Raw genomic sequence first — 25,167 nt, 5'->3', positions numbered from 1 at the left:
CTTGCCCAGGATTTCTGGATGTCCAGCAGCAGCAACACATCTGTCACAGGAGAGCAGCTCCATGGTGTCTGTCCCACAGTGGCTCTGATGGATCCGCCAGACAGACACAGCATCCCTGTGCAGAACCCAGAGCTGCCTCTGACATCTCCTGTGCTGAGACCAGAATTAACTCCTGGGATTTTTTTTTATTATTCAGAAAGAAAACGGACAAAGTCGTAGTGTGCTCTGCTCAGAGCACTGCCACGCCACTATCACCTGTCTGCCCTCGTGGTGTTGGCATGTAAACAGTCACAGAAAACACACAGCAAACTGCTTTGGAGCAATAATAAACACTAAGATTGTGTTCTGAGAATCTATTCTCCAAAGATTCAGAGAGGGGCGGGATTTATGGAGCAAGAGCTACAGGCAGTGTAAAGCCCTGAACTGGCAGTGCTGTTGAGACAGAATCATTCCAATACAAGCAAAGCTCTCAGCCTCTCTTCCCCGAGATCCTTTCTGAACCCATCTGTTCTGTGGAGCCTTGCACTCGACAGCAGCCACCCACAGCACTGCACCATGCCGTGCTGTCCTGTGCAGCTCCACTCCGGGCTGCTGAACGGCAAATTCTTCTTATTTAGCCACACAGTTCTCCCATTGTCCTCAGGCCCGTGTGCTCACATGGCTGCGGAAACACAGCCTGCCTGAAGAGGAAAGGCTTTGCAGCTGGGAGAGAGCAGGATTTTATTGCTGGAGCTCGACCTGGGGATGCAGTTTCAGGAATATTCACCCTTCACCCTGCCATGAGCAGCCGTGTCTGCGGTGGCACTGAAAAATGCAGTTTTTTCTGCATTTCAGAAAAATGCAGGGATGAAACCCTTGTGACCACAGTTACGAGGGCACCCTCTGCAAGCTTGTGACAGCTCCCAGCTGTGTCGGGTGGTCACGCACTGGAGGAATGGGTGGCATCCAGGACAAGCTTCAGAGGTGGGACTGTGCGAACCGGGTGAAGCTCATTCAGCAAGGCCACTTGCTGCACTTGTGACAGGACCCAGGGAACGGCTGGAGCAGTGCCAGGGAGGGTCAGGCTGGATATTGGGAAAGGTTCTTCCCCCAGAGGTGCTGGGCACTGCCCAGGCTCCCCAGGGAATGGGCACGGCCCTGAGGCTGCGCATTCAGACAGCGCTGCCCGGGATGCCCAGGTGGGATTGCTGGGGCGTGAATTTCCCCTCTCTACATTTGAAGCTCATATCATATGGCTCCACGCAGATATTTACTATATGTGTTATGTTGTATTGATTAGCAGTGCTGTATTAACATATTAATAGTATGGTAAATGTAGTTTTGGGGTTAAAAGGTAACTTTTGTAGTTAAAATGGGAACTATGTATGTGGGATATTTTTTTTTTTTTAAGAAAGGAATGAGGTACTCTACCAGATAGCAGCCACAGGACACCAAAATCTTTCAGAAAAAGAGAATTTATTGCTCTTTTATCAGAAGAAACGAACTTCTTTCCTCTTTGCTCAGCCCTGAAGACGCCGTTAGGATTAAGAGGAAGAAGTTGACACTGACCAGACAGAATCCTTTGTTTGAATGGAATTTATGCATCATGCATAAGATGTATGAATATGCAACAGGCTGTTGCTTTTAAGGGTTAATCCTCTGTTAACGGGTGTCCTTTTTCGGCCTTATTTTGCCCAGAAAAGGTACCCGGACCTGTCCGTAACTCTTTGTTCTTATTGTCTCGTACTGTCCTAACCTCAATTGTCTAAATTTTTATTACTCTTATCATATTTCTATTTTTATAACCATTTTATTACTATTAAACTTTTAAAATTTTAAAAAGCAAGTGCTTGGCGTTTTCCACAAAGCCATTCCCCCGTGCCCTGCCACTGCAGCTGCTGAGGAAGAATCCCTCTGGATTGCTGGGGATTGTTGGGACGTCCTGTGCAGAGCCCGGAGCTGGACCGGATCATCCGTGTGGCTCCAGCCCAACTCGGGATATTCTGTAACTCTGTGACCATTTACAACCACCTGGAGCGACATGACGAGGGGAAATGACTTCAGAATGAAAGAGATTAGGCTGGATATTAGGACAAAATCCTCGGCGGTGAGGGTGAGGACACAGGCTGCTGAGGGGAGCCGCGGCTGCCTCACCCCTGAGGCGTCCAAGGCCAGGCCGGCCACAAGCCACCCGCGCCTCGCGAACGCTGCGGCTTTAAGGAGGCGGTCGGGGCGTGTGCCCGGCCCGTCATGCCGCTCGGGGGGCCGGGCCGCTGCCGTGTGCCGGCGGTGCCGCCATGTACCGCCTGTGCCGGCTGTCCCCGCGGCTGTCCCCGCTGCCGTCCCCGCTGCGCGCCCCCCGCCCCGCCTGGGCCGCGCTCCCGCCGGGGCCGCGCCGCGCCAGCGCCAAGGTACGTGAGGGCTGAGGGCCGCCCGAGCGCCCCGATCGCGCTGCTGCTCAGCTCCTTGGGGGTGGCTTTCAGTGTTTTTCACCTCCATCCCCCTCTGGCAGCCCCCGTGGGACGAATACATCGTGTTTGTTTCTGTGGGAGATGGCTCGCACCTGCTGGCGGGCACGTTGGCGGTGTGAGCGTTCTGAGGTTTCGTGCCTGCAGCGTCATTTGCAGCGTGGTTTCTGCTGCCTCGCTGCGGAGCATCGCGGGGTGTTTTAGGTGTGTTTTCATGATTTAAATCGCCTGAAAGATGCGAATAAAATCGGTTTTTTAGCTGAAATATTGTCGCAGAGTGACATGGAAATAGGCAGCAGGTTTATTTGCTAAGCTGGACATTATTTCCTACGTGACTGCCCTGGGTACTCCAAATAATATCTGTTGAAATTGTTCTTTTTTATGTTTTGCTTCAATACGATTCCTGGTCTGTGAGCCTGTGAATACGGGTGAATTGGAATGGCTTGAAAGATCAGAGCAAGCAATTTTTTAGTCCTTATGATCCATCCCTAAGACCCAGAGCTCATGAGCCACAAAAGAAAAATCTAAAGTTTTAAAACGACAAGAATCAGGATAAGCTGAGCTGCACGATTTCCTGTTTCTGTATATGTACAACTTCCTGTCAAAATGAAATACAAAGTAATAGAAATAATTACAAAAGAGGAAAACAGCAAACGAATGTGGGGTTAGGGTTTGGGCGGGTGGTGTGCTTGCCTTGAGGGTTGTAAGACTGTCTTGTATGCTAATTTACATTCTTAGCAAGTCCAAGAATTAATCAAGAATATTTTTCTTGGAATTTGCATGCCTTGAAACCACAGTGGGACAGTGGTGGCAGGCACTTGCTGGCTCTACCTGGCCTGTGGTGGCTGTCACATTGTCACAGCTGCTGCTGAGCTCAGCTGGAAAGAAAGGACTCCTCTAATGTTTTTTGGTTTTTTTTTTTGACAATTGCTGACTAATTAGAGACAAATCCTGAGGTTTTTGTGGAGATGTTTTCTTCCTGTCAGTATTTCTTCTCTGGCGAGCATGGGGAGTTTCCAAGGGCTTCCAACACAGCTGCCCTCCTTTGATTTCTTTTCAGATTGCTTTGGGATATGGTTTAGTGTGAAGTTCTGCACTTGAAAGGTACCCAAATAAAAATCTATCAATGACTTCTGCTGTGACAAACATTTTCAGTGCAGTTGGGCTCTTGACACCAGCCCTGGCATGTCCCTGCAGTTGTTGTCTACACCGTAGCAACAGAGTTGCTTGCTGCTGTCAACACTCGCAGCTCTTCCTTTGATCAGCTCATCCATTAGGGTGATTTATAGGAACTTAAACTTTGGATCTCTTCCATCGGGGAGCTGTTGTTAAGTGGTACCAGGTGGGCTTCCAGTGCCCCTGGCTGCTTAGCCCTTGGAACTAAAAGCTGTGCTCCAGGAGTCACTGGGTAAAGCAGAGCAGTGGGTGGAAGCAAATAGCTCTCACACCTCAGCCTCGTGGCTCCAGCAGCTGTCTGGGTGTGCCTTGGCACACATGTGGATCAAATAATCTGGTTTTAATTATGAAACCTGAATTGTGTAAGAATTTACACCAAGATCAGTGTTTTCCTTTGACAGGAATAGCTGGGAGAAGGGAGCTTGTCTGGGCTCTGCATCTGCTGTGCTGATGTGGAGGAGCAGAAGTGAGTTTCTGTCTTCCCAAATCACTCTGTGCACAAGGCACTTCTTTCATAATCTCAGCTAACTGTAATATGATCTTATGCTTAATGCTAACAAATACTTTTAATTGTTTTCTTTGTAGGATGCAACTGAACCCCTCAAAACCACAGCCACTGATCCCAGCGCTGAAAACAAGAAACTCAACAAATCCCAGCAGCTGAAACAAGTTTTTAAAGAATATGGTGCTGTCGGGGTTTCCTTCCACGTTGGAATTTCCTTAGTATCTCTGGGAATCTTCTACCTGGCAGTGTCAAGGTGAGGTTTGTACAGCTGTCTGTCACCTCTAGGTAGTGGTAAAAGTAAAACACATTTACCATTGTGCTTATCTCTGGCAGGAGACAGGCCCCTCATGCCTGTTGGACCTTACCTCCTGCATTTTGAGTATGGGTGGGTCCATAAATGGGAATGATCTCCCAGCAGGCATGAGGCAGGAGAGCTGTGCAGGGTCGCTTTGCACAGCTTCATCAGCAGGGAAAACAGCAGGCCCAGCTGACACAACTGACCAGGCAGAAAATGTGTTTGTTCTGCAGATATCTTTTGTTCTTGCTTGGTCTGGAGAGATAGAGCCATGCAAAAGTGCTCTGGGGCTTAGAGATAAAGGTATTTTTCTGGCTGTTGAACACAGTTTGTGCAGTTGAACTGCAGAAAATAACAGCCACTAGAAGAGGATTAGAGGGAAAATACAGGAGTCAGGTGGGGAATTGTGTGTGTGGCTTTGTTGGAATGCATGTTACACAAGGTATTCCAGCTGAGGAGACAGTGGAACATGTTATTACCCCAAACATTCCCTGCTGCTTTTTCCTGCCGCCAGTGGGAATAGGTGAAATCCTGATTTCTCCTGTTTACTACATTGTGGCACAGGGTGACAACATCTTCTTTCCTTCAGGTATGGTTGAATTCCTGATGAAATCTGCTATGTCTGTATTAATGAATTTGGTGGATAATGCCCATGTGAGATCCTTAAAACTTCCTTCACCTGCTAGCTTTGAGATAATTTGTCATTTTGTAACACTAAGCCTAGCAGCAGACACCTCATTCAGTTTGTGCTTAGGTGATAGGTTTCCCCAAGACACAGAATATAGTTTAATATAAATTTGGGAAGGTGAAACTCCAACACAAATTCACAGTAGCTTGTGGCTGTGTTTGAAGGGTCCCAGGACAAGGGAAGAGATGAGAAGCTTGACTCCATGTTTCAGAAGGCTGATTTATTGTATTATGATATATATTATATTAAAAATGCTGTACTAAAAGAACAGAGAGAAAGGATTCCTCAGAAGGCTGGAAAGGAGTAGAAAGGAATGAGTAACAAAAGCTGGTGACTGACCAGAGCCTGACACAGCTGGACCAAAGATTGGTCATTAGGTAAAAACAATCCATGTGGATCAATCAAAGATGCAGCTGTTGGTAAACAAGGTGCAGACCACATTCCATCAGATGACCCTGACAGCCATTCTAACAGCCATCAGATAGTTATTGTTTACGTTTCCTTTCTGAGGCTTCTCGGCTAGAATAGGAGAAAAATCCTAGCAAAAAGTTCTCATAAAAATATCACGGTGACAGTGACTCTTTAAGAATCACTTTGCAGAGAAACTCCATCCCTAAAGGCTGAGTAAAACCTGACACTTGAAACTCTGTGAACAAAACCCCAGCAGTTTGTGTTTCTAACCGTAACCTAAAGCGGCGTCTCCTCTCTGCAGCGGCGTGGACATGAGCGCGGTGCTGCTGAAGCTGGGTTTCAGCGAGGCCTCTCTGCAGTCCAGGATGGCAGCTGGCACCAGCACCTTCGTGCTGGCCTACGCCGTGCACAAGCTCTTCGCCCCCGTGCGCATCAGCATCACCGTGGTGTCCGTGCCCTTCCTCGTGCGCTACTGCCGCAAGGCCGGCTTCTTCAAACCCCCTGCCTCCAGCCCCTGAGCTCCTTCAAACCCCCTGCCTCCAGCCCCTGAGCCCCTGGGCTCCTTCAAACCCCCTGCCTCCAGCCCCTGAGCCCCATGGCTCCTTCAAACCCCTGCCTCCAGCCCCTGAGCTCCTTCAAACCCCCTGCCTCCAGCCCCTGAGCCCCTGGGCTCCTTCAAACCCCCTGCCTCCAGCCCCTGGGCTCCTTCAAACCCCCTGCCTCCAGCCCCTGGGCTCCTTCAAACCCCCTGCCTCCAGCCCCTGAGCTCCTTCAAACCCCCTGCCTCCAGCCCCTGAGCTCCTTCAAACCCCCTGCCTCCAGCCCCTGAGCTCCTTCAAACCCCCTGCCTCCAGCCCCTGAGCCCCATGGCTCCTTCAAACCCCTGCCTCCAGCCCCTGAGCCCCTGGGCTCCTTCAAACCCCCTGCCTCCAGCCCCTGAGCCCCATGGCTCCTTCAAACCCCCTGCCTCCAGCCCCTGAGCTCCTTCAAACCCCCTGCCTCCAGCCCCTGAGCCTCTTCAAACCCCCTGCCTCCAGCCCCCAAGCCCCTGGGCTTCTTCAAACCCCCTGCCTCCAGCTCCTGAGCCCTTCCTGCCCTCTGCTCTCCCATGCTCCAAAGCCACGGAGCTCTTCAGGTCAAAAGTTTCTTTCAAAGACTTATCTGGGTTCAGGTTGAGCTCATTTTGGTTCCTCACTGGTTCTTTCAGGTGAACGTCACTGTGTAAAGTGCTGTTCTTGTCTCCCTTCCCTTTTGTCACTTAGTCTTAGGAAAAACATGTTCAAACAGGATCTGGTTTGCATTTCAAGTGGGAATATAAATGCTTGACAATGAGCACAGTTTGGGGTCTTAATAAGCCTTTTTTTTTTTCTTTTACAAACAAAGTCATAGCTTTCATTTATTGCTGTGTAGCTGAGAAACTGAGATTCTCTTTCCAGCAGAATAAACAATGTCTCACTACACAGATAGTTCTCTTGGTAAAGGAATCTAAAGTGGCAGGTGGGTGTTTCTTTTGTTGGAAGAGGCTTTTAGTGTAGCCCTTCTTGCAGTACAACTGACTTCAGTGGGAGTACCCCTATGATTAATTATTGCAGTCATAATTGGTTTAGTCACAAGAGGTAAAGCACTGTTCTGAAACTAACCCATTGCTTCCATAGTGCCAGATGTTATTGTTTGAAAACATGCTGGCTGGGAGCCAGCCTTACTAAAGTCATTTTGTTTTTTAAATGTCTACAGAATCAGAAGAAATCCTGAGCTACTGAAATCAGTGTAACCAGAATACCTATGTGAACATACCCCGAGCAGCATCACGGCAGAGAGAAGCTGGGGCTTTTAATAGTTTGAGATTTGACTTTGTATTGGAAACACTTTTTTTTTTTAAATCTTCAAACTAACCCCAGCAGCTTTCTGGTCCTGTGGGTGCAACTCCAATCTGCCCCAGAAGTGCAAACATTCCAATTCCCAGCTTCCCAGGAGGAATTCCTGCCTTTGGGCTGGTGAGTGTAGCAGAGGGCACTCGCCCTTTCCTGATGGGGACACTGGTGTTAGAACGTGGTTACAGGTGTGGATCTCCACGTTCCACCTTCCACCCAAGCTGCAGACTGATCCAAACCAGATAAATCAGTGCCACACTGGGGGTAAGGCCAGCCTGTGCTGCTGTGAGCCCGAGCCACAGCTGGGGCTGTTTGGGACCTGTGGCTGCTCATTCTGAGTTCCCTTTGTGCTTGCACGGACCCCAGGGTGGCTCTGACAGAGCTGATTATACAGAGCTCTGATTTAAGTCAAATTACAGCTCTGAAATAGCTTTTTAGTTTTGCTAAAATTTAGTGAATTGAGAGGAAGGGTGGAATTTTGCTAAGAGCTGGCTGAGGGAAGAAAGGAGGAGCAAATAACTTATTATGAGCAGCCTCTTGCCTCCCCTCAGCCAGAACATGAAATTGCACCTTAACTCCTTCTCCCCAACAGAAAGGACCAGGTTTCATGTGGGCCAAGGATAAGAATTCCAAAATAACTCTGAGGCAGCCTTGTTTACTTCAGATAGAATAATTTCTGAGAAGGATGTTTTGTCTTAAATGTAATAAAGAAGGAATGTTCAAAGTTTCTTTTTCAAAATCTTATGTAAAATCGTGTGAAATAATTTAAAACCATAAAATCATTTAAAAGTCAGTAGAAGGCACCAGCACTAAACTGGAGTTTTCGTGCTGTAAAGAAAACAGCTTCATATAAATTGTGGCCAGAATCCTGATTACTTATGTGGTTGTAGAAACTACTGGCAGTTTGTTTAGATGAAGATTTTTGCAAAGTATATTTTAAATTAATTTGAGAATATATTTTGAATTTTGGAGTCCTTGCTTGTAGAAGGATCATTTTTTAAAACTGTTTGTAAAATAGCAAAGTCTTATTCTGAAAAGACAATAAATTGCTTTCTCTTAGTTTGCTTCAAGTGTCTTCCTGGAAGAGAGTTGGCCTTGATTTTGGTGGCAAGGGGCCTGAACCTCAGTCCCTTTTAAGGAGTGTCTTATAAGCATCTGCTGTTGTTACTTGCTGTTACCCAACATAAATATTCAGATTAATCTGAAAATACTTCTGAGAGAAAGGGCTGGAAGATGTTTTTAGATGGGAGATCTTTCAATAAACTCACTGGAAAAATGACAGAGCAGGCCAAGCTCTCAATAAACCAAGCAGCTTAAGCAGCAACACATTTGGAACTTACCTTGCAATCCTAAATTGGGATTGTGGGATGGTGAGTGACTGTGTGGTACCAGCACTTGGAGCTTCCCTTCTGACAGAGGTGGGAATTATCCTTTGGGAATTCACCTCTGGGAGCTGGTGCTGAGCCAAGCAGTGCCACAAGGAACCTCACCCTGCTGGGTGCAGTACAACAAGTCTTTATTTTATAAATTGAGTGCTCACATTTAAAACTAGAGACAAAACCAATTGCCACATCATTTTTAGAACACTTGAAAAAGGCATTCACCTCGCTCAGTTTCAGGTTACACCACAGGTAAGAAAGACACCCTGAGCAGCCCAGGGAGGGAGGAGCAGGCATCTCCAGGATATTGCACTGTTCCATAAGCCAGAACAACTTCCTTGTGGTGGAACAACGAACCATTTTCAGCACAAGAGCCTCCAGGAGCTTCACACTTACACCAGCAAACCTGGCCCACATGGAACTGATTTCAAGTACATTAAATATTCCACGAGCTCCAGCTAGAAGTCAAATAATTTTACGCTGCAATTCGAGTTTAAGACACCAGCCAACCCAAGGATTTGCATCCCAATTGCCACTAGATTCCAAGACCTGCTTTTCCTATTGTAAGCATTACAGTAGTCACAGTACAAGGCTCCTCTTGTCCATCCCACAGGTCACCCTCCTAAAGCTATGTTTTGGAGGGGGCAGCACCATCACTCTTCCTGCTGGTGGGAATCTTGGTAGAGTTTGCTGTGATCCAGGGATGGAGGAGGACGTCCTTCAGGGGCAGGCGATGGAAGGGGTTGTGCTTCAGGAGCTTGGAAATTAAATCCCTCGCACCTTCTGTTACAAATGGAGGAAACTTGAATTCCACCTGAGGAAAAAAGGACATGAAGAGTTCTTAAAACAAACAAAAAGGACATGCAAAAGTTCTTAAACAATGACCAAATCATAGAACCAAAGGGCTCTACTCAAGTTAGCCCTTAGAAGCTGTGCCTGCCTTGCAGGCTGGGCACCTTCCACCTGTTGAGATGGAGGTAAAATAATTCCATTCTAACCCTGAACAAGCTTCTCACTGCTCGCGAAAGGATTTGTCTATTCTTGTGTTTGTTTTCATTATGCTTCAAACCTAAGTTTGCTGAAACCTTTCTAGAACTAAAAGCATGGCTAATCCAGCACTCACCCTGGAAATAGCTCTGTAGGTTTCTTGATAGGTTTTAGTTTCAAAAGGTGGTTTCCCTACAAGGAACTCATAGCACAGGACTCCCAGGCTCCAAATATCCACCTTTTCATCATGTGTTCTTCCCTCAATCATTTCAGGAGGTAGGTAGTCAAGTGTCCCACAGAGAGTTGTTCTCCTGAAGAAAAGTCCAAGTTAATCATTGATTAAGATAATTAGAGGATCGATTTCAAGAGCCAGATAAGAAGTAATGCTGGCAATCATCTGCACCTCAGCACCACCAGAACAGCTGGGAAAGAACAGCCAGCAGGGCATTTTCTACTTCTCCTGAAAGTCTCTCAGTCCCTGCAATCAGTGTTAGCTCCTTTCTTCACCCCACGTCTTAGAACAAACCTGTTCCTCCCTTCTCAGGTGCAATTTCCCACTCTCTGAGAAATAACCAAATTGCCAGAGTAATGTCTGGGTCCAAGAGCAGGTTTGTCATCTCAGGGAGCACAGTAACCCTACACCAACCTCCCTCAGAGGTTCAGCAAGGTTTGAGCCAAAAAGCAGGATAACAACCCTCCTCTGTCTCACCAGTTGCCTGTCAGACCCTTTGTTACAGCAGCATTTTCCCCCATAGCTCAGGAAGCTCCCATGTACCTCCCTTCCACAAGCGTGTGACAAAAACTGGCACTACAGAAGGATTTCAGTGCACGAGACTGAATTCTCACCTAGAAGATGGAGCATGCACAGACCACCCAAAGTCAGCAATTTTTAACTCTCCATTTGATCCCAGCAGCAAGTTCTCTGGCTTGATGTCTCTGTGGATCACACGCTTGGAGTGACAGTACGAGAGGGCATCTGCAAGTTCTGTGATGTACTGGGGGCAGAAAGAACCACCTTTAAGCCATTGTCACCTGAGTTCATCTGGCTGCAGCACAGCCTTTTTGAGGCATAATGAGAATTTTAAGTTAAAGCAATTACTCCTTAACCCTTGAAGCCTGGCAATACGGGCTGTGCCTTGCAATATCGAGCAATTCTGAACATCAATTCCTGCACAGCCCTAGGTCTCCCCAAATATTCCCTGCCCAGATGCCAGCTAGCAGCTCAGGAATCTGCTTCCCCCAGCAGAATACAGAACTCCATCTGAAGGGCTGGCTGTGTGCTGCAGCTGTCCCAGACACAGAGGAATGGAGAGGCAGCTGGAAGAACCTACGGTAGCAGTTCTTTGCTCATCGAACTTGGTGAGCCTCTGAAGCTCCCTGTAGACCTCCCCACGAGGTGCATGCTCCAGGATCAGGTAGACTCTTGTCACATCATGGAAGTAGCCATATAATCTGAGAATGTTGGGGTGCCTGCAAAGAGATTTTAATGTTCTTCTGAACCAGGTGTTTGTTCAAAACCTTGAGTTTCCCTGTCCTGCTCCCCTCCACTTTCAAGGCAAGCACAGGAATTTCAGCTCACCTGCATCCCTTCAGCTCACAACACACAAACAAATCTCATCATAAAGAAGAAACCTCATCATAATCAAGGCTACTTTGTTTATTTGCATGCAAACAGAGTAAATAGTCACTACACTTTACCTAAGATGAGACTGTATTTCCACTTCTCTTCGGAGTTGATGTTCTACACCAGCCTCCTCCAGCTGGGTTTTAAAGAGCACTTTCAGTGCAAGAATGAATTTGCTCTGTTTTTCACGTGCCAGGTACACGTTCCCAAATTTTCCTTTCCCCAGAGGACGACCAATTTCAAAGTCATCAAGAGACCATTGCCTTCTGCAAGAGGAAAGTTAAAAGCTGGAGAGTTGTGTTGGCTTTGACTCAGATTTACAGTTTGTAACATTGCTGTTCAAGAGATGCTTAGTGCTCCAAACTGGATTTTAGTCTTAAAGAAAACACCAAGAGAATGAAGGCATTGACATTTTTCAAAAGGAAGTTCTGAAAGCTATTTTCTTCCCTCCTGAAGCTCCTGCAGACACTACACGAACCACACTACTACAAAACAAAGACTGTTTACCAAGCTGGGCTCCTTTAGATACTCCTAACCCAGACACATCACCAGGGCACGGCAAAACAAGTTAAAGCTGCCATAAACAAATCCAGTTTCATCCCAAATTAGACTCCAGCCTCCTGCCCAGATGAAGGAGGCTTTGTTTTCAGGAGTGCATCTCGTGACTGGGGCAGCAGTTATCAGTGCCCTCCCTTGGGAAGAGCTCCTCTGCATTAACCCAAAGCTTTCTTCAGCTCACAGCAAGCCCTTGCTCCTGCCGATTGCCAGGGCACAGGCTGCTTCCCTCGTGCTGTGTCTGCAAAGCGGGGGGGTCACCAGGCTCCCCAGCCAAAGGAGCTCCAGCAGGGCTCAGCTAGCTAGAGTTTAGGCACACAACTTACTTTTTAGTCTCTTCGCTTTTCTTCTTGGGCTCTTCTGTTTTCTGTTTCGAGGTGCTTTCTGCTTCAGGGTTTTGTGCTGTGTGCAGAGAAGGAAACCAATTTATAACCAGACCCATGGGAACAAAATCTAATCCCTGTGCATCATCTGAAGCAGCTTTCAGAACCCATTCAATGACATTTTAGGCAACCTAGCACAGCTGACTGCTGGGAAAGAAACAGTGCTAGCAAAATACAATTTTAAAAGCTTTCTCAGCATAAAAACCCACAAATTCTTCCCCCCTCCCCAAACAAAAGCATCCTTGTGCATGAATCATGGAAAATCTGTGAGGTCTGAATGCAAATTACGTTAACTCCCAGCTGGCTGCTGAGCACCTGGAAGTTTTGACCCCCACACTGGCTCTAACTGGATACTTTAGAGATAAATTCACAAGGATGGTGCAGCAACACCCCAGGTGAACCACATGCTGCTCTTCTGTCTGGGGCACAGCCAAGAACTTCCCTCCAGGACTGGCCCTGGATCAGCAGCAGCAGCTTTGGGAGCATCCCAAGTGCCACAGAAATCATCCTCACAATTACCAGGTGCTGCAGCCTGGGCAGGTTTCTCACTGCTCTTGCTGGCAGCCTGAGGTCTCACAGTGGCCTGCTGGGGCACTTTGGGTCGGAGCTGCTGCGCCGTTGGGTTGTTGGGTGGTTTTTGGGTGGACAGGAGAGGTTTTTGGGGCTGCACGGGGACTCGCTGGGCGAAGTTTGCGGGGCACAGAACTCGGGCTGGAGCTCCGCTGGCCAGCGAGCGGCTCTGGGCTGAGTGCTGCGACACAGGGACGCGTTTGGGGACATCCCCGATGGCATTGGTGACCTTCAAAGAGAAAGGAAACGAGTTAGTTGTGCAACAGCACAGCAGAACCGTCCCAGCCCCATTCAGGACAAAGGCACTTTAACAGGAACACTAAAAATCAGTTGATTAAAAGGAAAAGTTGCTCCAAAAACTTACCAGGCCTATTTGATTTTACATTAAATAGTGAGACAGTGCCTGTATTTCTAAACGGAAAAAATACAATAATCAGGGCGACCTTGAGCACTGCTGCACATGTGTATCAACAGTAACATTTACACAGCACTTGCTTTTAAAAACTGTATCTAAGATAATTTGATTATACACACTTGCTATTTAAGGGCTCTTAAATGCTGGCAATAGAAAGAGAATGTCCCCATTGAATAATATATGCTAATATTAATTATCATTTTAAAAGTTAGCTCTGAGCTCAGTTTTCTCCAGGAGAAAGCGACCGAAAGGGAAGTTACTAGATTGAAACCTGTAGCTAATATGCGACGGGGAGAAACAAACCCAAAAAGTAAAAACTAAAAACCACCACTCCTCGAACAGACCAGAATTTTAATGGCAAACTCCCAGCCATGGAGACCAACGATGCAGCAGAGGAAACTGCTCAGGAGGAAGAACACGAACCGCGTCTTCCACACCTTTACCTTGGCAGCGCGGCCTGGGTACGCGGCGTGGTTCTCCTTCGTGTTCCTGTCCATAGCGCCAGAGCGGGAGCGGCCCGTGCGGCTCTGCCTGAGGGCGACAGGGAGCCAGGGGGGCTCGGTGAGCGGCGCACGGCAAATCGCGGGTCCCGTATCGACTATCGCTGTTTCCCGGTAGCGGTCCCGTATCGATTACCGCTGTTCACCGGTAGCGGTCCCGCAGCGCTGCCCCCGCACGGAGCCAGGCCCGGCGCGCAGCCCGGCGCCGCCGCCTCAGGGCCCGGAGCTGTTTGAATTCAAACCGCCGCGCCTTAAATACCCCTTTAAACCCCCGCCGCCCGCCATTGGCCGCCCTCCCGCGGCCCGCGCACGCTGATTGGCTCCTCCCGCGGGCGGCCCGCCCGCCCATTGGCTGCGGGGCGCGCTCCGCCGCGCCGCGAGGGGCGCACGCGCGGCGCCCGCCCCTCCGCCGGCGTTGTCGCCGCGCGGCGCGTTACGCACTTTGCGTAGCGCCGCGCCCCCCCGCGGCGCGCGCCGCCCGCGCACTTCCCGCCGGCCGAGCCGCCGCTTCCGCTACGCAAATCGCGTAACGCGCCGCGCTCCCACCTGTGGCCGCCGCCGCCTCCGCTCCGGTCCGCGCCCGGGAGCGCCGCCAGGTCAGTCCCGCTGCCGCCAGACTCCCCCCGAGACACCCCCACCCATCCCCGGGCGAGGCCGGGCAGCGGCGCTGCTGCCACCGCGCGCGGGGCCGAGCGCGAGCGGGGCCATTGTGTGGGTGCCCCCCCGGACGGGCCGAGCAGGGCCGGAGCCTCCCGGTGCGTCCCGGCCGAGCGGCCCCGGGCAGCGCCACGTGCCGCCAGCGCTTCAGGGCGAGCGCCGAGCTCCGAGGCACCGCCCGGCCCGGCCCGAGCGAGGCGCGGACCCCTCGCGTAGCAGCGCCCAGACCCGCGCGGCTCCCGAGGAGACGCCGGGACAGCGGCAGCGCGGCCGGTCAGCGAGCGCGGCCCGCGAGGAGCGCAGCGAGCGCGGCGTGAGGCGCTGCTGCCCCGGAGCCCGCGAGGCGCCGCGGAGCGAGCAAACTCCAGTCGGCGCTTGGGGCTTGCGAAGAACTGCGATCCAAGGCAACTTTTCGCTGTCTCCGCGGTGCTGAAAACAAGAGCGAAGGAGAGCCTGGTTGTGTGTGTTGGTGTTTACAAGTGGTTCAGGATAGGTAAAAAGAAGATGTCGGGTCGCCGTGTCGCTGCAGCGTGTGACAGACGACAGCTGCCCCGGGGCATGGGGAGCATGGCAGCCCCGCTGCTCGACCCGCGCCCGCTCCGGCTGCCCTTTCTCGAGGCTGACGTGAGTAGCACTCGGGGAGGGGACGGGGGTCGGGGCCGGGCCGCCCGCGGCGCCGGGCAGCATTGCCAGCCGCTTCATTCCCAGCCCGTTCACGTTCGCCGTGTTTGGGATCCGGGGTCTGGCGGAAGCGGCGCTCCGGAGCTTTGCGGCTGCGACACAAAAGAAGCCCCGGGCTCCCCCCGCGCCCGCTGGGGGCCGGGCCAGCGCCGCTCCCCCGCCCGCGATCCCGCCCCGAGCGCGGCTCTGCGGCCTCCGCCAAGGCCCCGCTGCCCCCGGAAGGGGAACGGGGATGGACCCTCGGGATCCCCGGAAGGGGAGGAATGGGGAGAGCGACCCCCGGGATCCCGGGAAGGGAGAACGGGGAGCGGGACCCCCGGAAGGGGATGAATGGAGAGAAGGGACCCCCGGGATCCCTGGAAGGGAGAATGGGGAGCGGGACCCCTGGAAGGGGAAGAATGAAGAGAAGGGACCCCCGCAAGAAGAGAAATGGCGAGAGGGACTCCCAGGACCCCCGGAAAGGGGAACGGGGAGAAGGACCCCGGGATCCCCAGCGGGCGGGGGGGCAACAGGGATCGGGACCCCGAAGCGGGAACGGGGATCGGGGTCCACAAAGCGGGGTCGGGGTCTACAAAGCGGGGTCGGGTCCTCAGAGCGGGAGCGGGACCCCCGGAGCGGGGTCGGGCATCGGGGTCCCCGCGATCTCCCCCCTCCCCCCCCCGGGGGCTCCCGCCTCCCGCCGCGTGACGCGGGGGGCGTGGCGCTCACGTGACGCCGCCCCGTTGTGTCGCCCCCCCCAAGAGCCGCCTCCCATCGATGTGCGGGCGCTCGATGCAGCAGCCTTCGCGGAGGAGCGTCCTGCGGGCCCGGCCGCCCCCGCCGCTGCCGCCGCCGCCGCTCGATGCGCTCCGCGCTCCCGCCGCCATCTTAGGGGCAGAGCGCGGGCGGCAGAAGGAAGGCTCGGTACGTACCGGCACCGCCGGGGCCGCCCGCCCGCGGCTCGGCTCCGGCCCCGCAGCGGCCGCCGGGAGGGCGGGGAGGGCGCGGGGCCGGCGCGGGGCGGGCGGCGGGGCCGGCGCGGTGCTGTCCTGCGCGCCCCGCGCATCCATCCATCCATCCCTCGGAGCCCGGGCCCGCCGGCAGCACCGGCTGCCTCGTTTGGCACATGCTGCCGGCTCCGCTGCCGCTCAGCACGGTCCGGGTCGGTTTGTGGCCGAGATTTGCATTTACACAGAAAACAAGCGCAACAGGTTTTTCCTTCCTTTTCCTCCTTCTTACCTCCCCCTTTTCCTCTCATTTTTCTCCCTTTTCTCCCCTCTTTTTTCCCTCTCTTCTTCTCCGTTCTCCCGTCTCCCTTCTTTTCCTGTCCTTTTCCTCCCCTTTTCCTCCCCTTTCTCCTGCCTCTTCCTCCCCCTTCTCCCTTTTCCATCCCTTTCTCCTGTCTTTTCCTTCCCTTTCTCCCACTTTTTCTTCACCCTTTCCCGTTCTTTCTCTCCCATTCCTCTTTTCTTTCCCCTTGCTTTCCTCTCCCCTTTCTGCTTTTCACCAAAACCACCAGCCATATTTAGTTCCTGCCCTGAGATTTGTTCCAAGGTTCTGGTGGTTTCGTGCAACTCTCTTGTATGTGATTTCTGTTCTTCATTCCAGGCCCCCCCAAGGCAGTCCCTGCTCACAATGTATAGGACAAAAGTCAGTTTGAAAGACCGTCAGCAACTTTACAAACTGATCATTAGCCAGCTGCTTTATGATGGATACATCAACATTGCCAATGGCTTGATAAATGAGATCAAACCACAGTCTGTCTGTGCGCCCTCTGAACAACTGCTGCACCTAATTAAGTTAGGTAAGCTGGAATCAAAAGCTGACATAAAAGTCTAGTTTCTAACTCCCCGGTGCATTAAGAGGTTGGTGTCACTGCAGAGACACCTTTGATGCCAAGGTGATGTCTGGTAATAGCACAGCACTTGTACATCTGGGTACAGCCTTTGCCTCTGTGGGGTTTTTGAAGGGCATTCCTGTTTCATTACCAACAAACCAGATCCCTGAGTGTTTCCTAAATCTGTTTGGACTCCTCTAAGGACACTCAGGGTTCTGGGTGAGTGGCAGCCTGCTCAAAACATGCCAGTGAACAGGATCACTGAGCCCCCAGATCTGAGGGAAGATCTCCCCCTCACAGTTGTGCTGATTTCAGAAAGCAGTAATTCCAGTCTGGTTGTTCCTGACAGTGTTGGAGAGGGAGCAAGTCCTTCCATTGGCAATCTTGGCTGGCTTTTCTAGATCGGTGCCCAGGAAACAGCTGCACGCTCCGGGGTCTCAGCAGGGCTGTCACCTGTTCTGTCCCTGTGCTTCCCTCTGGAAGTGCCACAGTGTGGGGAGAACAGGGCAACCCCTGAGCTGCTGCTGGAACAAGCTGACCAAGTCTTGGAAGAGCTCTGACCATGAGTTACCGTGTGCAACTCAACTGGTTCCGCTGCCTGAACCAGCTGAGTTCTGAGGGGATAAATCTGTGAAGCTTTGTGTGTGTTTGAAATGCAAATTCTAGACTTGAAATGAGCAGATGAAAGCAGCAAAAAGATCACCACTGGGTGAAAACTCTTGTGTCTGCCCTGCTGCCACTTGCAGTGCTGAACTCTCTGCTCTGTAGCTGCATCTTGGAAATAGGAATAAAAGTCTGGGAAGTGGGCTTGAAGACCAGCAAGTTCTGTCCCTTGCAGTGCTGGGATAGTTTGGCTTCAGAGCAATAAAATAGGAAAAGAATCAGTGAATACTTTGGGTTTTATACTTTAAAACTCATGTAATAGTGCTGGGGAATGTTACTCCTCTGTGAAAAGCCGACCAGAGACCTGTGCATGGTCAGTGACTGATTGTCAGTGCATTGATCAGCCCTTCCCAATCTGATAAATTCCCAGAGCATTGATCAGCCCTTCCCAGTCCTCACTGGGGGTATTCCCAGAGCATTGATCAGCCCTTCCCAGTCCTCACTGGGGGCACTCCCAGAGCACTGATCAGTCCTCACTGGAGGTATTCCCAGAGCATTGATCAGCCCTTCCCAGTCCTCACTGCGGGTATTCCCAGAGCATTGATCAGCCCTTCCCAGTCCTCACTGGGGCTATTCCCAGAGCATTGATCATTCCTCACTGGGGGTACTCCCAGAGCATTGATCAGCCCTTCCCAATCTGATAAATTCCCAGAGCATTGATCAGTCCCCACTGGGAGCACTCCCAGAGCATTGATCAGCCCTTCCCAATCTGATAAATTCCCCAAGCATTGATCAGCCCTTCCCAATCCCCACTGAGGGCACTCCCAGAGCTCCTGAGGAGCTGTGCCAGCTCCAGCGCAGCCCAGCTGTCCCTCACTCCTCCCCAGGGCTGTGGGACCAAACCTGCTCTGCCAGCAGAGTTGTAGCCCCAGGGCTGCCTTTCCCAGGGCTGCCCTGGAGCCGTGGCAGGCGCTGAGTGCCGCCCGCGTGTCCCCAGGCATGGAGAACGACGACAGCGCCGTGCAGTACGCCATCGGCCGCTCGGACACCGTGGCGCCGGGCACCGGCATCGACCTGGAGTTCGACGCCGACGTGCAGACCATGTCCCCCGAGGCGTCCGAGTACGAGACCTGCTACGTGACATCCCACAAGGGGCCCTGCCGCGTGGCCACCTACAGCAGGGACGGGCAGCTGATTGCCACGGGCTCGGCCGACGCCTCCATCAAAATCCTGGACACCGAGAGGATGCTGGCCAAGAGCGCCATGCCCATCGAGGTAAGGGATAGTACCACGCTGGGAATCGTGTCTGTGCCATGCCCATCGAGATAAGGGATGGTACCACACTGGGAATTGTGTCTGTGCCATGCCCATTGAGATAAGGGATGGTACCACGCTGGGAATTGTGTCTGTGCCATGCCCATCGAGATAAGGGATGGTACCACGCTGGGAATCGTGTCTGTGCCATGCCCATCGAGGTAAGGGATGGTACCACACTGGGAATTGTGTCTGTGCCATGCCCATTGAGATAAGGGATGGTACCACGCTGGGAATCGTGTCTGTGCCATGCCCATCGAGGTAAGGGATGGTACCACGCTGGGAATCCTGTCCGTGCCATGCCCATCGAGATAATGAATTATAACCACTCTGGGAATGCTGTCCATGCCATGCCCATTGAGATAAGGGATTGTAGCCACTCTGGGAATTGTGCCCATGCCATGTCCATTAAAACAATGAACTGTAATCAATTGGAATCCTGTCTGTGCTATGCCCACTGGGGTAATGGATTGTAATCACTTTTGGCATCCTGTCCATGCCATGCCCATTGGGATAATGGATTGTAACCACTCTGGGAATTCTCTCCATGTCATACCTGCACCTTGTGGCTGCCTCAGTGGGTTGGAGCATATTGCCTATTCCAGCAGCTGCTCATAAAGTCCCTTTGAAAGAAGAAGAAGCAGGGCAAGGACACTGGTGTCACCCCTGGCAGCAGGCAGAGAACTGAGCCAGGAGTGGCTTCTGCTGGGTGCTGATCATGGCTGTCCTGTCTGAGCACAGTGCATGTTAAACCCACCTGTGGCCTTGCAGCCCCCATAGCCACCTGTGTTTTCCCTGGGTGTTTCAGAGCTGTTTCACACATTGCTTTGCTTTATCTTTCTCCAAGGCAGTTATCAGGTGCAATGAGCAGTGGGATTTTTTTGCACAGAGCACACCCCAAATTCTCAGCAGAGAGCTGCAGTTTCAGTGCAGCTTCTCTCGATTCTTCCCAGCAGTCAGTGTTTTGTTTTGGGCTGTTTATGAAGATGGTGTTTTCTCGTACCAGTTCTCTGCTACTGAAGTAGTTTGTCCTTGAGCCAAGTTGCTTTGACCTTCATAAAGACACAAGGATCTTATTTGTTGACCTATAAAGGGCCTTCAGATAACCAAGGGAACAGATTGTGTGCCTGGTCGTGTCAAAGAGGAGCTGCTGTTCAGCCACTCTGGCAAGCCTAAAACCTACTTTTCCTGTCAAAAGCCTGCTGTATTTTCCAACAGCAGCAACATGTTGAATGTTCTTTGTAGGTCATGATGAACGAGACAGCACAGCAGAACATGGAGAACCACCCGGTGATCCGGACTCTGTACGATCACGTGGATGAAGTGACGTGTTTAGCTTTCCACCCAACAGAACAGATCCTGGCTTCTGGCTCAAGGGACTACACACTTAAATTGTTTGATTATTCAAAACCTTCTGCCAAAAGAGCCTTCAAATACATCCAGGTGAGATAGTGCTCAGAGCAGGCAAAGCTCTGTCTGAGTGCTGAGCTGTGCCTCAGGTGATCAGGGGCTGCAGGAGCACACAGATACAACGTTTGCAGACCTTACAGAGATTGTGTTTTAATTCTGTGCATCATGGACACTTGTATTCAAGTCTAGAGCCTGTCAGCTTTTTATTAGACCAGCTCTAATGTGAATTGACTTGAAAGTCAATTTGCTATCTTTGATTTGGAGGAACGTTTGGGATTAGGTGGTGGGCTTGGCGGGGGGTATTATCCTAAAATAAGGGGGCACTGCAGGCTGCTCTAGGACAGAAACTACAATGCAGCCAGGGGCAGCCTGTCATTTCAATCCCACAGGAAGCATTTTCCATTTTGTGCTGATAATTCCAGTAGGTTTTTAGCACTTTACCACCACCAGCACCTCTTGTGAGATTTGCAGGGGTCCCAGGACAAGGGAAGAGATGAGAATCTTGACTCCATGTTTCAGAACTGATTTAGTGTATTGTTATATATATTATATTAAAATGCTCTATTAAAACTACACTAAAAGAACAGAGAGAAAGGATTCATCAGGAGGCTGGACAGGAACAGAAAGGAATGAATGACAAAGGCTGTGACTGAGCAGAGCCTGAGCCAGCTGCATCCTTGATTGGTCATTCATTAGAAACACCTCCCATGGACCAAGCAAGGCAGCACCTGCTGCATCCCACAGCAGCAGACAGGCATTGGTTACATTTCTGTCCTGAGGCTCCTCAGCTTCTCAGGAGAAGAAAATCCTGGCAAAGGATTTTCAGAAAATACCATGGTGACAAGCACCGACCCTTCCAGTTGAGCTTTTTTCCTTCCTCACCCCGCCGTGTGTTTCTACCCCAACAGGAAGCAGAGATGTTACGCTCCATTTCTTTCCACCCTTCTGGGGATTTCATCCTGGTGGGGACCCAGCACCCAACCCTTCGTTTGTACGACATCAACACCTTCCAGTGCTTCGTGTCCTGCAACCCCCAGGACCAGCACACCGACGCCATCTGCTCTGTCAACTACAACGCCAGCGCCAACATGTACGTGACGGGCAGCAAGGATGGCTGCATCAAACTCTGGGATGGGGTCTCCAACCGCTGCATCACCACCTTTGAGAAGGCACACGATGGAGCTGAAGTCTGTTCTGCTATTTTCTCCAAAAATTCCAAGTATATTTTGTCCAGTGGGAAAGACTCTGTGGCTAAACTCTGGGAGATTTCCACTGGTCGGACGCTGGTGAAATACACAGGTATGTGGCAGGTGACCTTCCAGACACCTTCTTTTCCAGGTGCTGAGCCGTGGCAGGGCTGGAAATACTGTCAGAAAATCAGAATTCCTAAAGGCAGTGGAGAAACTGCTGCTTTGATGATAAATTGCCCAAGGTTTTTGAAAACATTTCCATTAGATAAATTCCAGAAGAGAAGCTGTGATTCTGTGTGTCCCTGTAAACATATTTTAGTCTGAGTAGATTTTGGAGAATTTTCTGACATCATTACTCACGCCATTGTTCTGGAGGGAAGCTGTCACTGAATTGGGGAAAAGTAAGAAGAAACACTGAAGCTACTTCAGGGCAGTTGATTTAACCACTAACTCTGTGGCTCTGTAGCCATCTGAAATCTACCTGCAGCTGGTTTGTTGCCTTTTTTGTGTATTTTTTTCCCAAGGATGCAGTTGTGTGCAAGGTACTCATCCTTGGAGCACGCTGACAGTGCTGTGCTTGGATCTCAGCAGGATTTAGGGAATAACAAGGCTGTGGAAGCTTTGCATGTGGCAGCAGCTGTGTGAGAAGCTTTGGGGTCAAGCCCTGAGGTGCTTAAGCAGTAGGAGCACAAAAGATGCTGGCAATGGTGTGTGGCAGCTTTTGGGGTTTGTAGGTTTCTGCAGTCCAGCTCTGCTGCTCGGGGCCAGCAGGGAGCAGCACCTTCCCGGGAAACCCGTGCAGGATCCCAGGGAGGATCTGTGCTCTGGGTGTGTGGGAAACACGCTTGATTTGAGGCTGTGGCCACGGGAGCTCACACAGCACGAGCTGTGGGAGAAGCACCCTGAACAGTCCTCAAGGATCGTCAGACTCCGTGGGTTCTTCTCCCTGCCTTCTTCTTGGTCACAGCTGAAAGCCTCGTGCAAAAATATCAGGCAGAAATACTCTTAGCTAAAGGGTTGGACATGGCACAGCTGGAGTAGGTATTCCTTCTGTCCCCTCAGGAATTTTATCCATATATGTGGACAGCAGGAGGAATTTCCCCATGCCAAGGGTGGCCAGGCCTCGGCAGGGGCTGCCCAGGGAGCTTTGGAGGCGTCCAGGGAACACCTGGAGGTGGCACTCAGTGCTCTGGGCTGGTGACAAGGTGGGGATGGGGCAGAGGCTGGACTCAAATCTTTCTGGTCCTGTGATCCAGCTACACAAGAATATTTGTTACTGCACCACCTGTTGCTTGTGGAAGTGGTTGAACAACAGAGAAAATTTATAGAAAATTATAGAAAATTGATATTTAGGGAAAAATGATTGACAGGTGTGTGAACTTCTAAAAGTCCCAATTGTGCTGCCTGTGTTTAGGTGCTGGTTTGAGCGGCCGCCAGGTGCACAGGACTCAGGCAGTGTTCAACCACACGGAGGATTACGTGCTGCTGCCCGACGAGAGGACCATCAGCCTGTGCTGCTGGGACTCGCGCACGGCCGAGCGCAGGAACCTGCTGTCCCTGGGCCACAACAGCATCGTGCGCTGCATCGTGCACTCCCCCACCAACCCCGGCTTCATGACCTGCAGCGACGACTACAGGGCCAGGTTCTGGTACAGGAGATCCACCACGGACTGAGGAGAGCTCTCCCAGCAGGGATTTCCCAGCTCCGCTCCCCTGGGGGATGCTGCGCTTTGGATTCTGTCGGACGTGGCAGGAAAATAACAAATATTGAGACTTCTCACCCCACACTAATTTTTTGATTAGTGTGCGTGGTTTAATTTTTGTAAGTCATCTCTAATTGTACTGAAGGGAGGGGGTGGAGAATAAAGTGCTCCTGGCAGGAAGGGCTAAGCTTGTCGCCCTGCCTGTGAATCACACGAGATAATGGGACTGTGTCCTGCTCAGAAGGAGCAGTTCTGCTCTGTGTTGTCTGTGCAATCCCTCTGAACTCTGGCAGAGAATAGATCACACAAAGAGCAGCAGAACTTGGTGGAGAAACTTCAACAAAGCCTTAAGCTGCCTTCAGCCACAATTCATTATTTGTGAAGCTCTGGTTTGTATCTTTCAGTCTGGGGTTTTGGTGAATTCTTTTTTGTGTTTTGTTTCTTGGCCAAGTAGGCCTTCAGTTCTGAGTTGTGCCATAAGAATTCAAACAGGATTTTAAATTGTTTAGATGAATTCAAAAAATGGTCTTCTGGTTCTCGTGTTAAAGTCAGACTTCATCTCATCCTCTTTTGAATTTATCTTAACCAATGGGACCTCAAAATGAATTGCTAATAGTTTTAAGGAGTATCCACATTGCAATTAAAATGTGACAGTGCTGCTGCAGGTGAAAATGAGAATAATTTTGCCTTAGAGACCTTTAATATCCTCTCAAAGAAAGAAACTTGTGTATCTGAGTTTTTGTATGTGTACCTCAGAAATGTCCCTGTTTCATTTGACTGAGAAATCTTCCTCTATGTCCATCACACAGCACTTCAATGACATTCTTTTTTAAACAGTCACAAACCCACTGCCCATCGTTGAGAAACTGTGCTTAAAACTTCTCTACGTTGGAAAATTCACTACTTATTCTCCCGGAGATCTGCCTGAGCAGAGCCTTAAACTTGTTTTTTGAGGCCTCCTCGTGCAGAGCTCTTGGGCATCACAGCCGGGAGGCTCCTTTGGTCAGAGCTCAGCACTTGCCTTTGTGAGGGTTTTTACATGTGAGGTGGTTCTTGCTGCTGGATTAATTCCATTACACTGGGGAATTGTCAAGGGCTGGTGAGGGCACACGTTTTGTCTGTATTTAAATAAAGATTGCCTTTTAAAAAGCTCTTTGATACATAAAGAAGGAATTGTATTTGTTTTCTGTATAACAGAGGAGAAATGGTCAAATACGGGAGGCTGGGGACTTGGGAATGATGAACTTGCTGTGTTCACCTGAATCAGGTACAATTACAGGCTCAAAATGTGGGAGAATTTTATTTAAATAATGGAATTTGATTGTCTCTTGAAAAGCTCCCTATGTGCAGAACATTTCTGAGGCTGACTCCTCTCTGCTCCTCCTCTGCCTCTGCGCGGGTGCCCCTCCAGAAGCAGTGGTGCTGAGGGACAGTGGAGCTGGTGCCTTTCTGGTGGGGACACAGGAGCAGCAGAGCTGGGGGCAGGGAAAAGGGAAGTCCTGACACAGTCACTGAGGCGTGATGTGGGATGGGTGACAGCAGTGACTTTTTTATTTCTGGAGTGCCACCTTCTTTTTAATTCTGCTGCAGCACCTGTCTGTAATTCATGTTCTTGTTACCGGTGTTTGGGATCTGCTTTCAAAACCCTCTTGTGGTCTGTGTGCTAAAGCACCTCTGTGGCTGTGAGCAGTGGGGGCTCTCACCTCAAGCTTCCGTAGTTCTGGGGGCTTGAACTCGCAGTGCGAGAGCAAAAAGTTACTTTTTTAACACAAAACCATTGTCACCCTGCTGCCTTTCCACATCCTGGACATCCTCTGAGGCCACAAGGTTGGTGGCTTTCTGTTGGAGAAAGAAGGGTGGGGAAAAACTGAACTCATCCTACGGAGGGAGAAAATGAGCCCCGGGGTGAAATTCAGTGTGCAAGGCCAGGCTGGAGGGGCTGGAACAACCTGCTCTGCTGGAAGGTGTCCCTGCCGTGGAATGAGGT

General features: G+C 50.9%; 3 protein-coding genes across 7 annotated transcripts; 2 read left to right on the top strand and 1 right to left on the bottom strand.

Moving 5' to 3' along the window:
• The first annotated feature begins 2,124 nt into the window (after window positions 1–2,124).
• Window positions 2,125–6,146, top strand: FAM210B (family with sequence similarity 210 member B). Its single transcript, XM_038159072.1, has 3 exons — window positions 2,125–2,390; window positions 4,209–4,381; window positions 5,824–6,146. Exons 1-3 carry the CDS (start codon window positions 2,277–2,279, stop codon window positions 6,038–6,040), a joined length of 504 nt encoding a protein of 167 aa, XP_038015000.1. The 5' UTR covers window positions 2,125–2,276; the 3' UTR covers window positions 6,041–6,146.
• AURKA (aurora kinase A) lies at window positions 2,406–14,216 on the bottom strand. 4 transcript variants are annotated; one of them, XR_005259524.1, is made up of 10 exons: window positions 13,750–14,216; window positions 12,835–13,120; window positions 12,265–12,340; window positions 11,458–11,649; window positions 11,091–11,229; window positions 10,606–10,754; window positions 9,896–10,070; window positions 8,998–9,586; window positions 8,734–8,887; window positions 2,406–2,675 (listed from the first exon to the last, which is right to left on the bottom strand). XR_005259524.1 is itself a non-coding variant. In XM_038159070.1 (8 exons), exons 1-8 carry the CDS (start codon window positions 13,801–13,803, stop codon window positions 9,401–9,403), a joined length of 1,257 nt encoding a protein of 418 aa, XP_038014998.1. In that variant the 5' UTR covers window positions 13,804–14,216; the 3' UTR covers window positions 8,894–9,400. The 4 variants fall into 4 exon arrangements, 2 of the variants coding, with proteins under 2 accessions (XP_038014998.1, XP_038014999.1); XR_005259523.1 differs by lacking the exon at window positions 2,406–2,675 and having other exon boundaries at window positions 6,880–8,887; XM_038159070.1 differs by lacking the exons at window positions 2,406–2,675; window positions 8,734–8,887 and having other exon boundaries at window positions 8,894–9,586.
• Window positions 14,217–14,312: 96 nt separating this feature from the next.
• On the top strand, window positions 14,313–24,346 carry CSTF1 (cleavage stimulation factor subunit 1). Of its 2 annotated transcripts, XM_038159068.1 has the most exons (7): window positions 14,314–15,087; window positions 15,886–16,047; window positions 16,732–16,927; window positions 18,561–18,838; window positions 20,123–20,320; window positions 21,196–21,586; window positions 22,892–24,346. In XM_038159068.1, exons 1-7 carry the CDS (start codon window positions 14,968–14,970, stop codon window positions 23,149–23,151), a joined length of 1,605 nt encoding a protein of 534 aa, XP_038014996.1. In that variant the 5' UTR covers window positions 14,314–14,967; the 3' UTR covers window positions 23,152–24,346. The 2 variants fall into 2 exon arrangements, with proteins under 2 accessions (XP_038014997.1, XP_038014996.1); XM_038159069.1 differs by lacking the exon at window positions 15,886–16,047 and having other exon boundaries at window positions 14,313–15,087.
• Window positions 24,347–25,167: the final 821 nt, after the last annotated feature.

The sequence above is a fragment of the Motacilla alba genome, chromosome 20 (assembly GCF_015832195.1).
Source record: "Motacilla alba alba isolate MOTALB_02 chromosome 20, Motacilla_alba_V1.0_pri, whole genome shotgun sequence".
NCBI classification, from domain to species: Eukaryota; Metazoa; Chordata; class Aves; order Passeriformes; family Motacillidae; genus Motacilla; species Motacilla alba.
The sequence above is the reverse complement of the archived record's forward strand: the minus strand, read 5'-3'. Positions and strand labels throughout refer to the sequence as shown.